This window comes from Corvus cornix, chromosome Z, assembly GCF_000738735.6.
Source record: "Corvus cornix cornix isolate S_Up_H32 chromosome Z, ASM73873v5, whole genome shotgun sequence".
NCBI lineage: Eukaryota > Metazoa > Chordata > Aves > Passeriformes > Corvidae > Corvus > Corvus cornix.
The window spans coordinates 14,462,574-14,478,863 of NC_046357.1; the positions used below are offsets into that span (position 1 = coordinate 14,462,574).

Sequence of the window (16,290 nt, forward strand, 5' to 3'; positions counted from 1 at the left end):
TGCAAGAAAGGCATCACATAACAGAACCCTGATAACAAGTGCTTTTACTTTATTGTCTTTTGCTCTGAAAGGCAATAAATCAACCTTGTGACCAGCAACTGCTAAAGCAAAGCAATGAATGCCCCCCAAGGGTCCCTTGCTGCCTGTCACCGTTGTAAGCCTGTCTTGCAGCAGAGATGCTCCAGTGCTGCTCCCAGATCCCCTGAGCAAGTGCAGCAGGGGCCACATGTCCTCCTGTACTGCATACTCCACCCTCACAGGCAGCACAGCCCCAGGCACTGAATATGGGGCATGTTCATACAAAAATGAGATGGCACCACGTGGTCATGGCTATCCATGCTTCCCTCCAGCTGCCTTGTCCTCTGCTGGCATTGACAAGTCAGTAATATTGATTTGAGGGCTGGGAGATTTGTGTGGCACTTGGCTTTAGGGGGCCTGACCTGTTTTGAAATCCCCCAGAGTCTTGCAAAACCCTCACAACTCGGCAGCACAGTTTTTCTGGTCCTCACCCTAGTGTCTCAAGCTGTAGATGCAGGGAGGGACTGAGGGGTGGTAGTAGTCTGTGCCTGGCTCTGCACAGCTCGACACATCTCATCCAAGCATCTCAGATGCTCTTTGTGTGGTCCTCCCACTCCAGCATGTAGTTCAAGGGCATTGAACAGGAAGGATTCAGAGGTGAAATGAGGCACTGGAGAGATGAGAGAGCTGGAGCAGAGAGCAGAGGTGAGAGGCTGCAGGAGGTTAATGTGCTGGTATATCAATGGGGTGGCAGCCCACAGCAGGGCTGAAAGCTCTTTGGGGAGGTCATCAGTCTGCTAGGCCAAGATAAACAAATCCAAAGGTTGAAATTCCATGGGAGAGGTGGAGAGAGAGGAAGGGAGGAGGGCACCAGCACTTCAGTCCCCAGAGTGGGTCTGTGACACCTGTGGGGAGACATGCTCCCATGCCGACAATTCCACAGTGCCCCAGGCTCCCAGAGCTTTCCCTGGTCTGCGTATTTCTCTGTGGGGCTGCAGGGGAAAGGAGATGGGTGGGACAATGGAGAAAATGCAAGGCTTTGCTGAACCATGACATAGCTCATGCCTTTCCCAGGCTGAGCATCACCTGGGAACAGCAGTCAGGATCTCACTGCCAAATCACAGGCAGTTCAAAGGAATAAAAAGTCCCTTGCAGGGAGGTGTAAACAGTTAAGTAAAGTGGACTGGTCCAAACCAGGAGGCAGCAGCAGCTAATGGGGAAAAAACAGTGGGTGTGAAAGGGCTCTTTGTCCCAGCAGGAAGGCGAAGGGCGCCCAGAGGCTGGGCACTGGGACGCACCCTGACCGGGGCACAGGGCAGGCTTGTTTGCAGTACAGGGTGCAGGCTTCCAGAGAAGAGGTGCTTTTACACTCTGGTTCTTTTCAAAACCAGACAACCCCCTGCCTGGAAGGGGTTTTGACTAAACAACAGAATGGCTCAGCTGATGCACTGCAGAAAAGGAAGGCGGGCCCAAGGAGGAGCTCCGGCCCTTGCGCAGGGACAGCTCAGCAGTCCAAGACACCATGTGCTGTCCTCCCCTCTGGCTCCTCCAGGCCCAGGGTGGGAGGCTGCAGCTCACAGCAGACTTTGTAACCTTGGGAGGGTGAACTGAAAATGAGCACCTCATGCATGGGGAGCTTTTTTCCCTCTTGTAGAAGGTCTTAGAACCACGAAACAGAATTACTGGGCTATGGAGAGGGCGGGAGGCCAGCAGCAGCTGGGCAGGAAAGAGATTGAATCTCAACACCCTCCTTTCCTGACCTGAGAGGTGCAGCAAATAAAGGAAAGCAGATAACAAAAGCTATCCCTGCCAGTGTCTTGCTGGGTCTGCCTTGACAAGGGGTCAGCATGAGTTGTGTTTCCTGGCAGTATGTGGATGTGCTTTTAGACGGATATCCGCTGGGTAGTGTGGGACAGCAGGGCTCAGTGCACATTATGGAGGGGCCCGAAGCGAAGGGCAGGACTAGATAATGGTTTTGGGCATCCCCAGGAAATCCAGCCCATTTTGGTGGCAGCAATGAGACACATCCGGCTGCTCTTCAAATTGTGTTGGAGAAAATACAGCAAGCCAGGAAGAAACTTCCTGAACACTTTGTCTGCTGCATTAATATTTGCTGGCTTACACAGCTGTCCCTCAGGCAGGCGTTCAGTCACTGGCAATAGAAATTGCAACTAGTACAAAGGGTGAGCAGCTAATCCCAGACCTGGAGAAGACCCTGACAACTAATAATGTGAGCATGCATGATCACGTGCTTGTGTGTTTCCTCATTGTGATCAACATGAACCCTCCATGGAGACGTCAAAGACCTTGTGGCTTCCCCAGGTGGCCAGCCCAGTAGCATGCAGACTGTGGGAGGGGACACACCAGCAACATGGTTTATCACTGTGTACTTGAAGAGGATGGTGAGTTTGGACTGAGCTTGAGACCTGGAGGTTTCCTCTGCGTTCCAAGAAAGTGATGGAGATGAGGGAACGCAGTCCAAACCACATGGTTATCCTTCCAAGCCCACCAGAGCCACAGAGGTCCTGCAGACCCTCCTTGCATGAACTGGGGAGAGAGACACACACCTCTTATCCCAGTGCCTGCACCCACCCAAAGGACCAAACATAGCCATCCGTCTTGTCAAACTGCTTTAATATTTGGACATAAAGACAGGACAGAGCCATTCAGGCTGTGCACAAACAAGATCCCCATGATCAGCCACAGTGCAAGGCTGCTGAGCTTCCCTTCTCAATGGATGTGTGGATTTGGCCAAGATGCAGTTCAGCTGATGACATCCTGAGCATGCCAGTGGGGTGCATGTGTTGGGTGGGGGAAAGGGACAGGGGCTTGCCAGGGCAGCTCAGAGGTTGTTCAGCTCCAGTAAGGTCTGGTCCAGGACCTGGTGTATTCCCACGTTCTCCTCTTTGGCACTGGCCAGGCTCTCTGTGAATACAAGGGACACCCAGCCACGCACACAGACACAGCCCAAATGTACCCAGGTGCAGCAGGACCCACACACACCACACCAAGCACAGACACACACACACACAGATGGACATTTCAGTACAGCTATGGCCTCCAGTCGAACGGGGCGTCCCCTGCGGAGCATAGTCCACACAAGTAGCCCCATTTCTGGCAGGGATGAGTCCAGCCAGTCTCAGATCTGCCAGGGAGGCCAGGCCAGTGAGGCTGATCTCTGGGGCAGGCAGTTACCACTCTTCAGCATTTCCATCTTCCTAGGGTGCCCCACTGCCCATGGCTGAGTACTCTGCAGCATAGGTGCTGCTGGCAAGTACCATTATTTGGCCAGACACTGGGGCATCACCACTGGCCAGCTGTGGGCACATGCACAAACCTTTGGCCAGGAGAAGCAGAGAACCAATGCCTGCTGCATGACCCAGCAGTGCTCCGTGAAGAAAAGGAGTGAGAAAACAGCCCATTAACAGCCCAGAAGAGTGGGCAGAGGACAACAGAGAGATAAGGAGCAGAACTAACAAGGCTACAAGGATAAGCTCTGCCAGGCAGCCTGCTGCCAAGGCAGCCTCCCTCTGGTGTTCACTTCCAAATGGCATCATGCTTCCCCCAGAGATGGGTATGGAACAAGACTGCTGTCCAACCAGCCCCATCTCCCAGTGTGCCCTGCTAGCCTCTTCCCTGTCCCAAGTTTGGGGCAGTGGGTGCTGCTGGATCCCCAGCTCCTATCCCAGCCTTCCCAGCACCCTGCAAGGACCTCTTTCTAAGGGGATCCTCCCTGCACAGTTTGGGGTGACCAGAGTGAGGAGGAAGAGGCTGCCCAGTGACTCCTGGGACAAGGGGAGGAAGGCAGCAATACAAACCACATCCCTCCCCAGCAGAGCCAGGATGATGCCAGAGGACAGCAATCACTACGTGGGCATCCCAGGACATCACAAAACCCCTCATATCTCTCCCACAAAAAACTGATCAGCTCCAGAGGGGCTCCCTGTCCTGCCCAAGCATGGTAGTTACCCCTATTAGGATAAGGCAAGGCTTCACACCCTGCCTCACCCCAGCAGGGTGGGGCTCCCAGCCCTGAGCAAGCCTGGCCAAAATGGGGCAGGGAGGCTGGGCCGGGGCCAGGAGCTCTGGGCAGCTCAGTTGTTAAGTTCAGTAAGGATGACCCGCAGCTCGTTAGTGAGAACACGGTTTTTCTCGGCCTCCTGCTGAGAACGCTCTAGAGAAAATGGAGACATCAACGCAGCACAGGAAAGAGAGAGAAAAAAGTGAGTTAGTGAAAAGAGACAGCATTTCTGAAAGCCTTCGCTGGAAACACCACAAGCCACCCAGACAGTGGTGGGATACAGCTGGATGGGCAGGAGGAGGCAGCCAGTCTTGGTGCAGGCACAAGGCTGTACGTCCATCACTTTGGAAACTGGATTCTGGGACATGGAAGGGTGGTGAGGAAGGAGGAGGGGGATCAGGACCAATTTAGGGCTCACAAGAGATCACTGCTGAAGGGTAGCATCAGACCCCTCACCAAGGGAAGGGGCTGCAGGAGCCATGACAGGGCTGAGATTGCTGCTTGTAGGCAACGTCTGGGAGTGGAGACAGGGAATGGACAGGACCAGGACTAACCCTGCTATTTCACGCCAAAAGACTCATGGAGAAGATAGCATGAGATGAGGAAAGCTGTGTACGAGAGTCAGAAGGTGGCTGGGGTCAGCAGAATGGCCCTGTCCCGCTCAGCCTGGCAGCGCAGGAGCCTCTTGGGTCTCAGCCATGGTCACCCCAGGGGGCCTGTGGCTGCGAGCTGCCTGCAACCACCTCCTACCACACTGCTGACAGTACCCACATGAGACAGGCAGGAGATGAGGGATAGAGTGGCATGAAGAAAACAAAGGAGAAACCAATGTTAAAATTTTATTGATATCAACTCATTAACCCAGAGGGACAGAACACAAAAGAAAAGTCATGAGATGCAAACTGAAGAGCAATGTGCAAGGACAGAAGGGTGAGGGAGGAGTGGGGGTCGCCTGCCTGCCGGGGAACAAGGTGTCTGCACAGATGGATCCAACCCTCTATCCCCCAGGCCTGAGCTTTGGCAGTGGAGGTGCCGCTTCCCCAGTGCAGGTCATCCCCATGCTGGGGCCAGCAAGCAGCACCGGGGGACTTGGCTGGAAGTACATGGGGGGGGAAATGGCCCCCCAGCCCCGGAGCTGCAGGGTCCCCAGTGCTTCTGCTGCTGGGGAGCCAAGGAGGGAGCTGCTGGAACAAAGGGCTTCTGGGCACAGTCCTGATCCCCAGGGCAATGCTGTGGCATGGGCCTACAACCACACTGTCCAGTCAGTATGTGGGGCTGTTCTCCTGCCCTGAACAACAGCTCTAAGCACCTACATCTTGTCTCCCCAAAGAGGGGTACAGCGGGAACACCCCTCGTCAGCTCCTGTCCCAAAGGAGCTGATGGACAGGCACAGGCTAGGTAGGACAGAGGAGGACAGAGAGGGTAGGGAGAGAGGTGGGATGGCCAGGCAGGCAAACAGCCGAGCTGGGGAAGGGAGAGACAGGCAGGGAGCGGGTGCAGTGCTGGTGCCCAGCGTGGGGCTCAGAGGGAGGTGATGTCGTTAAGTGCATTGTCCAGCTCCTCGCTGATGGCTTTGTACTTCATCTTCTGCGCATACACTTCATCTGCAGGTGGGGGCAGGCGGGGAGCAGATGGTGGAGTAGAGTGGAGGGCACAAGGTGGAGAGAGAGAGTGGCTGTGAACGGCAGGCTGAGGGCAGCAGGAGTGTGCGGGCACAGGCAGCATGGATGAGACCCTATTCCCGACCCGAGGGCAGAGCACAGACCCAAGGAGCTCTGTGCCCCTGCACCAGACATTGTGACTTCCAGCCACCCTGCTCCCAGAACTTCTGCCCATCCCCTCCCTCTGGCCAAGCACTGTCCAGCCACACCAGGGGCATGGTGTGCCCAGTGCCACCCCAGGAAAGAGGGACACAGGGCTGGTGGAAACATTTTACCTTCTAGGTCATCAATGGTTTTCTCCAGCTTTGCCACAGACCTCTCTGCAAATTCCGCTCGGGTCTCAGCCTGTGGGAAGCACAGTGGGGAAAGGGTGAGCTGCAGGACACAACACGGGAGGTGCAGGCTGCACTGCACTCCAAATCTGCCGCGTTTGCATCTTTGGTACCCTTCTCCGGAAGCCCTCCCATGGGAAAGGCAAGGGACAGAAGTGACTAGGGCTCCATGGAGCCTCACACCCTACATCAGAACAGACTAATAAAGGTCATCCCAGATGCAGGTACCTGCTATGCTGCAGGGCTGCAATTTAGGAAACCGTGAGAGGACATGGGCATAATGGCGTCAAAACCCATTCAGGATAGCAAGCTCATGCCTGTAGTGGTTCAGTGGTGGCCCTACACCCCTTACCTCCTTCAGTTTTTCCCCTAGAAGCTTGATTTCCTCCTCGTACTTATCCTCCTTGGTGGAATACTGCAGAGACAGAGACAAGCACCTGTGAGTCCCAAGGCGTTCCTCCAGCTGTCCTTCACCCCAGCAGGAGACCGCAGCACTCCCAGCGCCCACACACTCTTCCCAGCCCCCCATGCACTCTTCCCAGCTCCAGCAGCCTCACTGGGTCCTACCTTGTCAGCCTGGGCTTCCAGGGACTTCAAGTTGTTGGTGACAATTTTCAGCTCCTCCTCTAGGTCACCACATTTACTACATCCCAAGCAGGGCCGGCAGGAGGGGGGGAGTGGGGCCAAAGGGCAGGAGAGAGGCAGGAGCAGAAAGAACAGACACGGGGAAGCAGGAAAGAAAGAGAGAAAACAAGTTGAGAGAGGAGAAAACTCAGTGCAGGTGGACCAGGAGCAGAGCCACTCCGAGCAGGAGCTGCCGGGACGCATCTGTTCATCCATTCCTTGTGCTTCCTTGCACGGATACCTTGTGCATCACCACCAGCCAAGCTCTCGCTGGCCCCGCCAAGGGAAGCATGGATGGAGGGATGGAGGAGCGTGCCCGGCCTGCACCCGCTGCAGAGGGAGGCAAGGGGAGGCCGGTGGTGGAGGCAGTGGTGCAGAAAGGAGAGAGGTGGCTCGCGTGGTTCAAGAGACAGCGACAGAGAGAGGGGGCTTCTGCACATCGCCCCGTGCCCCTGCCCCAGTACCTCTTCCTCTGAGGCAATGAGGGATTTGAGAGACTGGTCCATGGTCCGCAGCTCTTCTTCCAGCTGTCTCACTCGGCTGGGGTGGAAGGGGGGCACCCCAGGAGGGGGACAGCAGAGAACAGGGTCAGGGATGTGATGCCGGTGGGTTGGCACCCCCCCCACCCCCAGCCTGCAATCCCAATGATAGACCCTGCTGCTTCCAGGGAGGGACATCCCCATCCCCATCCCCATGTCTGCCAGGGATTTGGGGCAAGGGCTGTGTGGGACCCCTGCACGCTGCCCACCAGGAGCCCCGCTCACCTCTCCGCCACCTCTGCCCTCTCCTCTGAGCGCTCCAGCTCTCCCTCAAGGACGACCAGCTTGCGGGCAACCTGTTGATGGCAGTAAGAGGCCCATGTTGGCCCTGTGCTTGCCCCAGTTGGGGGCACAGGGCTGTGAGGAGGTGGCTCTGGGTGCTGCCAGGGTGTCAGGACTGGGGAAAGGGTTACACACCTCCTCATATTTGCGGTCAGCCTCCTCTGCTATGTGCTTTGCCTCCTTCAGCTGCATTTCCTGGAGTTCCATCTTCTCCTCATCTTTCATGGCCCTGTTTTCGATGACCTTCATGCCTCTGAGGAAAGACCATGCGAGAAGATGTTACGGCTGTGGGTCAAGGTGTCATCTGCACATCCTGCCTGCCCATCTGCACATCCTGTACCCTAAACAATACCACCCTCCAGCTTCAGAGACACGGTACATTGCTTGGGGAGGATGGCATGCAGTAAGGTCACACCAGCAGTACCCCAAAAATGCTCCTGTGCAGAATTAGAGTAGAGCTGGCCCCAGGGCAATGTTCCAGAGTGAGGTATGCCTATGGTGCCCCTCAAGCAGGCAGGTCCTGAACCCACGTTTGGGGGTGAAAAGGTGTGCAGCCCAGGATGAGCCAGCCACAACCTCCACAAAAACAGCCCAACAGGCTGGCAGCCTGAAGGAAACACTGGAAAACATCCTGTGGCAAAGCCTTTCTCATTCTGGGTGATGCTCACAAACAGGGGATTACCAAAACCCCGCAAACCCCCCACAGAAGGGACTCCTGCAGACTCTTCTCTCACTCAGATGCTGTTGCTCAAACTGGTCTTTGCCAATGGAGGGAAGAGCTCATGTAGCTGTCAGGAGTGCTGTGACATGTCTGGGCACTCCCATACAACCTGACTGCCCTTGCCTGCACAGTTCCAGTCTGGGAAACCTGCTTGCCATGAGGATGGGGCAACACACACCCTGTGGAACTCTCTTTGAATGAGGCTGTCTTGTTCTCAAATCTGACCTTAGTTACCAGCACAGAGGTTCCCTCCTGGGCTGTTGTGTCTTTGAGCATAGAAAGCTGCTCTGGGGAATAAAATATGCTCTTATCTTCCTCTGGCTTTGGTTACAGTCTGGTGCTTTTATAAATACAAGATAAAATTTTTCAGGATTTTATGTGTGCTCTGGATAAGAATGTCTGTATATGGGAGACTTCTTTGCATTATGGCTTTATTGTCTCCCTTTGAAGTCTGCAGGAAAACCAACATAAACCCCAATAAGGTCACTTCAGAGGGACCCCACTGCAAAATTAAGGGGGCTGTCTGCAATCAGTGGTGACCTGATACCACTCCCACTGTGTCTATCCATCCCACCTCTCGCTCTCATCAGCCGCCTTCTCAGCTTCCTCCAGCTTCTGCAGGGCAGTGGCCAGGCGCTCCTGGGCACGGTCCAGCTCCTCCTCTACCAGCTGGATGCGGCGGTTGAGGAAAGCCACTTCAGCCTCAGCCTGGGGGAACAGAAACCCCTCAGTCATCCCATGTCACATACATATATTGAAAAATACATTTTCAATGGTTACTCCTACATTTACCATCTGGAATGCCCCTTGGCACTGTGCAACCAGCCCATGTTCACTGGAATGGCATGCCTGACCATGCATGCCCTCACCTCTCTATAGGGTTATCTCCATCCCTAGTGGCTATTTGATGCTGGCTTCTCCCAGCCTTTCAGCCACAGCCTGGCATGTGCAGCCCCACCATGTCCTCGTACCTCCAGCTCCCGCCCTGGAGGGGGACAGGGCATATTCACTGGGGTAGGGTGGCCATAGCAGCCATGTCGTCACGGGGATGGTATTTGGGGTTTGCAGAGCAGTGAGTAAAGGGGGAGGAATGCCCTGTGCGGCTTCGCTCCTGAAAAGGAGATCGGAGCTGCTTGTGGATTTCCTGTTTACAGAGGCAGCCGAGTGAGCCGGGAGTTTCTCCTGCGGGAACCCCCAGGGCCCTGTGCAACAGGGCAGCCTGAAGCCAAGCACGGAGCCCCCCCAGCTGATGTACAGCACGGTGCCGGGGGCAGTGGAGCGAGTCGCCCTCAGCAGGCTGGCGCCCGGCCAAGATGAGGCTGGCAGGACCAGAGCCCTCCCTTTCCCAGGCTCCCCACGCACAGGGCTGGGAGCTGGGGCTGGCCAGGAGCAGTGGCCCTGGCCCTCCGCCAGCCCGTTGACGCCTGGCCTTGCACTCTTTCCATTTGGTAAAGGCCTCCTGCTCCATCGCCACAGTCGGGAAACACTGCCTCAGCAGCTCCTAGCCCCGCTTCCCACCAGGGGGGTGCAAGGAAATCAAACCCCTCAAAATCAGGGGATGGGTGGCAATAAGACCTCACTGTGGGGAGCAGCCCCATGCACCAACCCAGGAGATAGTGTCTCCTGCTTATTCACAGGCTGCAGCAGGACTGGCTGGCTGCGGTGCCTGGACACATCCAGCCTCATGCTTCAGCACTGCGAATGCCCCAGGGAATATTAGCCAAGCACAAGGCCTATGGGAACAGCAAGGGGCTGTCACCCTGCATGGCGCCACTGTGCCCTCACAATTCCCCATGGGGAGTTGGCAGAATGGGGACAGGCACACCCGGCACCTCTCTGAGAGGGTTGCCAGCCCCACATCTGCTTCCACCCCATGAATACCCTTTCTACAGACTCTCCGAGAGCTTGTCCCTTGCCGGACTGCCCAATGGGGCGCTGGAGCTGTCCCCCACAGGGCAGTGCTCTGCCCGCAGCATCAACCTCACTGTGTCGGTAGATTTTTTTCCCAGGGAATCACCCCCAAAGTGGGTCAGACCTGCCCGGATGGACACTTGGGAACATGAGCTCTCCCTGCAGCTCCCAGTGACCGGGGAACCCGATCTGAGGCTGCAGGAAAGGGCCATTTCCTCCGCACACAGCCCGAGTGACAACAACCCGGGTACTGCACCCAGCTCTGCCGCTCCTGATATGGTGAGAATGTTGAATGAGTAGGCATAGGAAACAGAAAGAAAGGAAGAAAACCGAAAGCTCCAACAACTAAAAAGACAAACCAGGAAAAAGCTGCAGCTTGGGAATGCCATCCCACTGCCAGAATGGAAATTTTGGCCTGAGGCAATGTGAAGGGGCGGCTTGTCCCCAAGAAGGGACAGGCTGGAGAGCTAAAGCTCTGCGGCCCGGACCGCAAAGTCCGCTGGAAGCCAGACAAGAGCCTGGGCGTGGGATTCTGAGCTGTGCACGCTGGCCTTCGAGGGAGAGGATCCTTTCCCAGGAGGCGCCCGATCCCAAGGCAGGGCTGGCCGCTGCCCGCTCCCAGCACCCGGCCAGCCGGGAAGCCCTGGGGAGCCCCGCTGAACGCAGCATCTTCTCTCGGAGGAGGGAGGCGGCTGGCGGACGCTGCCCGCAGGCAGGGACTGCCCCGAGCTCCCCAGAGCCGGGCTCTCCAGCCGGGTGGCAGCTCCCCGCGGCTCCCCGGGGACCTCCCGCCGCTCCTCCGCCCCGCGGGCAGCCAGCCCGGCTACCGCGGCTCGGGGGCCCGGGGCCGGCCCGCCGGAACGGATGCCGGCAGCGGGGCCGGAGCCAGCGGGGCATCCCGGGGAGCTGCCGGGGCGCCCCCCGCCCTCCTCTTCCCATCCCAGCGGCCCTTACCCGCTCCCGGGCCTGCCGCTCGGCATCGGCCTCCCGCTGCAGGTGCTCGGCGCGCTCCTCCGCCTCGTCGGCCACCTGCTGCAAGCTCTGGATCTTCTTCTTGACGGCATCGATGGAGCTGGCGCTGGCCATGGCGGGGACTGCCGGCGGGGAGGCCACACCGCCAAGACCTTTGTGGGATCCGCCCGGCTCGGGCAGGAAGCGCTCAGGCAGCGGCCGCTCCCGCCGCCCGCCCTGCCTCCATCCCTTCCTGCTCCTCCTCCTCCTCCTCCTGCTGCTGCTATTGCTGCCTCCGACCGACCTGCTCCGCCGCTCCTCTGGGCAAGGCTTGCGGGGCTCACCCGCGGCAGGAGAGAGTTCCCACGCCGGGAGGGATGCACAGTGCCCCTCATCCCAAATAGGACAGAGGGTGCCCCCGGGCAGGGTGCGTGGTCCTCCCCAGGCTCTGGTCACCATCTCTACATCCCCGCCAAGGCAAGATGCACAATGGCTTCGGGGCAGGGCACACTGGCCCCCACCCCGGGTCAGCACGCATAGTCCCAGGCAGATGCATGGTCCCCACTGAAAGGGCACATGGTACCCCCAGAGAGGGCACACAGTGGCCCCAAGGCAGGGGTGCCGCCCCGGATGCAGGCTGCCCCCCAGGCAGGGGTGCACAGTCACACTGAAATCCCCCAGAGCAACGGAGAGGACCCCAGGGAAATGGACTCATTTCCATCAGTCCACAGAGTCTGTGAGTGCTGGAGCCTGTCCTGTGTGAGCCCCCATGGCCACAGGAGCTATGTACCCGTGGGTATTCCCCAAACGCTGCCCTCCACAGCCCTTGCTGCAGAGGTAAGGAGGGTTGTGGACTTTTTCCTTATGGAAAGTCAGTAAGAGGCATGAGCAGAGCCTGCTCCTGGCTGCCCTCTGGGGCTACCTGGGTTTCAGCCAGGTCCCCAGCATCCATCATGTTCAGTCCCTTGTATCTGCTCCCCAATGTGAGGACCTGTCTGACAGCCCCACAGAGACTCATGGGGCCCATGGACACCCTGGCACCTCCAGCCTGGGGATTGTGCCCTGTGGGGGAGGCCAAACCTCCAGCTCCTGGCTCTCCATTCTGGCTGGGGCACATGTCTTGATCCATCAGAAGAAGCTGGAGCTGCTGGCGCTCAATCCTCCCTTAAGAAGTACTGACAGCCTTCTGGCTGCACTTCACACCTGCCTCCAGGAATGCCAGTTCCCAGGCTGACCTCACCAGCTGGCTCACCAGGGCCAGGGGTCCTGGGGGTGACTCAGCCACACTGCTATCTGCACCTTGCAGATCCATGTCCCCTTGCCAAGAGGCAGCGGAAGAGGCGATACTGTGGGTCCCCTGGGAGCACACAGCCTTGGGCTTGGCCTTGGGCCCAGCTGGTACTGCCTCCTCCCAGTCTGAGGCCTGGATGTCAGTAATGCTCCCAAGCCAGGACATGGGGGCCCAGAGCAGAAACAAGGGTTCCTGGCAGCAGTGGGGCAGGGATGAGCCAGCTGCAGGCAGGAGGGGAACAGGATGCAGGTCAGCCACCCTGGTCCTGCAGTAGCCAGGCTAGGTGCCTCCTGCTGTGGCCCCACCCCGAGATGCAGTCACTTCCCAGCAGAGTGCTGTTCCCTCCCACCAGCTCAGGGAATCGCCAAATAAGAGCAAAGTCTTGGCTGGGGAAAGCAGCTGGGGCGGGAACATGGGTGAAGCCTTTGGGATCATGGCCTGGGAATGGCAGTTTCCCTAAGGCCCCTCCGGGGTGGCTGGGGACAGCCACTGCTGGGGATGCGGGGCGATGGAGAGGGCTGTTCTGGCTAAACCTGCTCTCCCGGCCTCACCGTTTCCAGCAGCCCTTTCCCATCCCGACCTGGGCACCATGACTGTCCCTCCTGGGAACAAGAGATTCTGGGGGCATGGTGGGCTCTCAGAGCTGCTGGGAAGCACTGTGGAGTTGCTGATCAGGAGTCAGGCATTCCCTGCTCTATGCCACTATCTGACACTTCTCCAAGTGCCTGGGGCATTGTATTTGCACTCTTTAGTGCAGTCCCCGTGGCCTTCATACCCCAGCATGCAGTGCCAGCAGCAGGGCAGGGCCATATTGAGGTGGCTGTTTATTCTTTTAAGGCATTGATATTTTTGCCAAGAGCAGGAGGCTGCCTGGATCGCTGGTATGAGCCTGAGCCATCTGAGGAATGGGGACACTCTGTGCTCAAAGGCACCCACTGTCCTGACAGCCAGGGAGGGCATGGGGTGCCTGGGGTGGGTGTGCTCTGGGGGTCTACCCAATGCTTCCTCTGCTGGAAGCAGGAGCTGTGCTGTGCCTTGCACCAGGGAGGAGGTGACACCAGCTCTGGCACTTAGAGCTGTCAGCACATTCAGGTCCCTGGCGCCAAGGCGTGACTCCCAGAGCCCCACACATGGTGCAGCCTGTCCAGGCTTTGGCATGGTTCTGGGGAGATCCCGGTGTTGGAGCACTGCAGCCTGACACTGCTCCTTCACCGTGGCTCCGGCTCCAGCCCTTCCCTGGTGGCTCCCATCCACTGTATCTTCTGGTACAGAACTCTCTGTGCTGAAGCCCACAGACTTGCCAAACTGCTGTGGACCAAGAGCCGGGAAACACCCTCCCTGCCGAGGATGGCATCACACAGCCCACTGCCAGCAGCAAACCACACCCCACAGCCGACATCTGCCCGGTACCACTGTTTGCCCCTTCCTCTGAGCCCTGCACAGGGAACATCATGTCCCCTTTCACCCACACTGGGTTTGCCCTGTCCCACACCAGCATGGACCCAATTAGACCAGCGGGAACCCCACTGCACACAGCAGCCACCTTGCCCAGCTTGACATGGCTGCCCTATGCCAGGTTGAGTGTGCCCTTCCCGAGGATTCTCAGTGTTTTAAAGGAGAGTCATCTGTAGGATCAGCAAAGAGGTCTAAGGAGACCCCTGGCTGCTGCCCAGGGGCTCTGGGCTGCCAGAGGACTGGTGCTGCCATTGCTTGTCCTTGTCCGCTCACCCCTGTCCTTGGCGGCAGCCTCAGAGATTTGACGCATCTCCCCCATTTAGCTCCATAAACCAGCTGGGATTGAATTTTTTGTTCTCAATCCTAAAAAGCCTGGCCATGCCCTGCTGGCTGTACTCCAGACGGCTCTCCTTTAGCTTCTCCTCCAGTTTCCAGGGTTGGTTTTCATCAAAGAGGGGCTGGCTATCAAAAGGAGGATTTATTTATAGGGTGTCAAATACCCTGTGTGGCACCACAGGTTGTTATACTCCATTCCCAAGCGTCCCCGTGGCCGCACACAGCTGTTCTACCCTTCATCCTGGCCAGGCACAAGCCAATTTCAACACCTTCCTAACATCTCCCCCGAGGGATCTATTTCCCAGGAGGAACATCAGTCTTGGCACTAAATAAAACTCTTCCTGGCCTTGCCTTTCTCAGGGTACAAAGTAGCACACCGGACCCAAATCCACCCAAATCCCCTTCCACACTCCCCAAGCATTCTTCCTTGCAGCCAGCACTCAGCAGCCAACCACAGCAAGAGATTTTTTTGTTTCTCTGCTCTGCCACAGTTTAGCAAACACAACAGTTTTTCCTACTAGCATTGAGGAGGTGCATGCCTGCGACTTGTGACACAGCTTGGAACATTTGTCCCTGTTAGCTTTGGGGAGCCAGGTTGGAGGCTGCCCACAAAGCTCAAGACAGGACCAGCAACCCCATCACTGGCCCCCACAGCTGGCCTGGCCCCCCCACCCCACACAGGACCCATCAGCCCAGTTCAGTGTCAACATCGAAGGAATGGGATCCTGAGAGTCTTCCCTTCGGACGCTTTCCATATAAGGGCCCCCTCTTCCTTTAACCCCCCCGAGGTCCAGAGCCTGTGCAGGGGAGGAGCTGCTGGCGTGCCTACTTACATCTGTAGCTTTCTTCTCTGCCTGCTCCAGCTTCTCCTGGGCCTCCTTGACAGACTCGGAGTACTTCTCCACCTCATCCTCGGTGCCCTTCAGCTTCTTCTGCAGGCCCTGCTGTTCCTCCTCCAGCTGGGAAAAGACAAAGGGTGGGGGTCAGGGGAGATGGCAGTGTCTGCAAGGCTGGAAGGGGATCTGTCCCCCCATCCTTCCCCTGGTGACACCCAGGCTGTGGGGGGCACAGCAGGAGAACATGGACGTGTCCTCTCTGACAACTTTGGGTCTACACATCCTTGAGGTGTAGAGCAGCTGCCGGGACCCCCATCATCCCCGAGCCTGGCGGAGGTAAGGGGGTGGTGGTCTCCCTCCCTTTATAGGGGACTGGAGAGCTCTGACTTGGGGATACAGCTCTGGGGACACCAATCTGTGTTCCCATCTCTGTGTGGTTGTGGTGGGAGTATGCAGTCCGCAGGGCTCTCCCTGGCACGGGGACAGAGGGGTGGCACTGGGGAGTCCCACTGAGATGAAAGATGTTTGGGGAGACCAGTGTGAGGGGTCAAGGAAAAGAGACTGAAGCATTGGTTCCTGGGGACAGACCCATGTGGAGTGAGGTCCCTGGGGACATAGTCCCAGAGAGGTAACGTCTCAAGGGCTGTCAACCAATAGAGCTGGCATCCACAAGCAGGACACCCAGTGGGGCAAGGTCCTTGGGCCAGGACATGCTTAGGTCAGGGGACTCCAGGGTGGACAACCAGGGGAGATCAGTGTGGGGACTGGGTGAGGCTAGAGACTGCAGTGTCCCCAGGCTGGACGATCAGTGGGATGGAATCCCCAGGGCTGGGCACCCAGCCGGACGGGGTTTCCAGGGCTGGACACCCCTAGAGTGGAGGGTTCCCAGGTGATGCCGGGGAAGCCCGTGGGACACCCACCTGCTTGCAGCGGTCCTCCGCCTGCTTCTTGTCAGCCTCCGCTTGCTCGGCGCGGTCGATGGCATTCTCCTTGTCCAATTTCAGCATCTGCATCTTCTTCTTGATGGCCTCCATGGTGGCGGGGTGTCGGCAGCGGGGCGCGGGACGGCAGAGGGGCGCGGAGCACCGGGAGCACCGGGAGCGGCGGGAGCACCGGCACTGCGCTCCCCGCCCCGCCGAGCTGCCTAAAAGCTGGGGAGGGGCCGCGCCGGGCGGGGGCTGCCCCGGTACCTCCCCCGCCGCCCGCCAGCACCTTTTAGGGACTGGCTCGCCACCGGCCCTCGTACCGAGCGGAACGGGGGGGCAGCCTCCCCCGGCGGGCATCGCCGCAGCCCCGGCGCCCGGCACCCACC

At 58.1% G+C, this 16,290-nt stretch overlaps 1 protein-coding gene across 12 annotated transcripts; it reads right to left on the bottom strand.

The window, feature by feature from the left end:
• Window positions 1-2,635: 2,635 nt before the first annotated feature.
• Window positions 2,636-16,111, bottom strand: TPM2 (tropomyosin 2). Of its 12 annotated transcripts, none has more exons than XM_010395122.4 (9): window positions 15,899-16,110; window positions 14,976-15,101; window positions 8,773-8,906; window positions 7,613-7,730; window positions 7,421-7,491; window positions 6,600-6,675; window positions 6,385-6,447; window positions 5,976-6,045; window positions 2,636-2,943 (listed from the first exon to the last, which is right to left on the bottom strand). In XM_010395122.4, exons 1-9 carry the CDS (start codon window positions 16,010-16,012, stop codon window positions 2,861-2,863), a joined length of 855 nt encoding a protein of 284 aa, XP_010393424.2. In that variant the 5' UTR covers window positions 16,013-16,110; the 3' UTR covers window positions 2,636-2,860. The 12 variants fall into 12 exon arrangements, with proteins under 12 accessions (XP_010393424.2, XP_010393426.2, XP_039422587.1 ...); XM_010395124.4 differs by lacking the exon at window positions 6,600-6,675 and adding an exon at window positions 7,121-7,196 and having other exon boundaries at window positions 15,899-16,109; XM_010395126.4 differs by lacking the exon at window positions 2,636-2,943 and adding an exon at window positions 2,952-4,192 and having other exon boundaries at window positions 15,899-16,111.
• Between the last annotated feature and the right edge of the window lie 179 nt (window positions 16,112-16,290).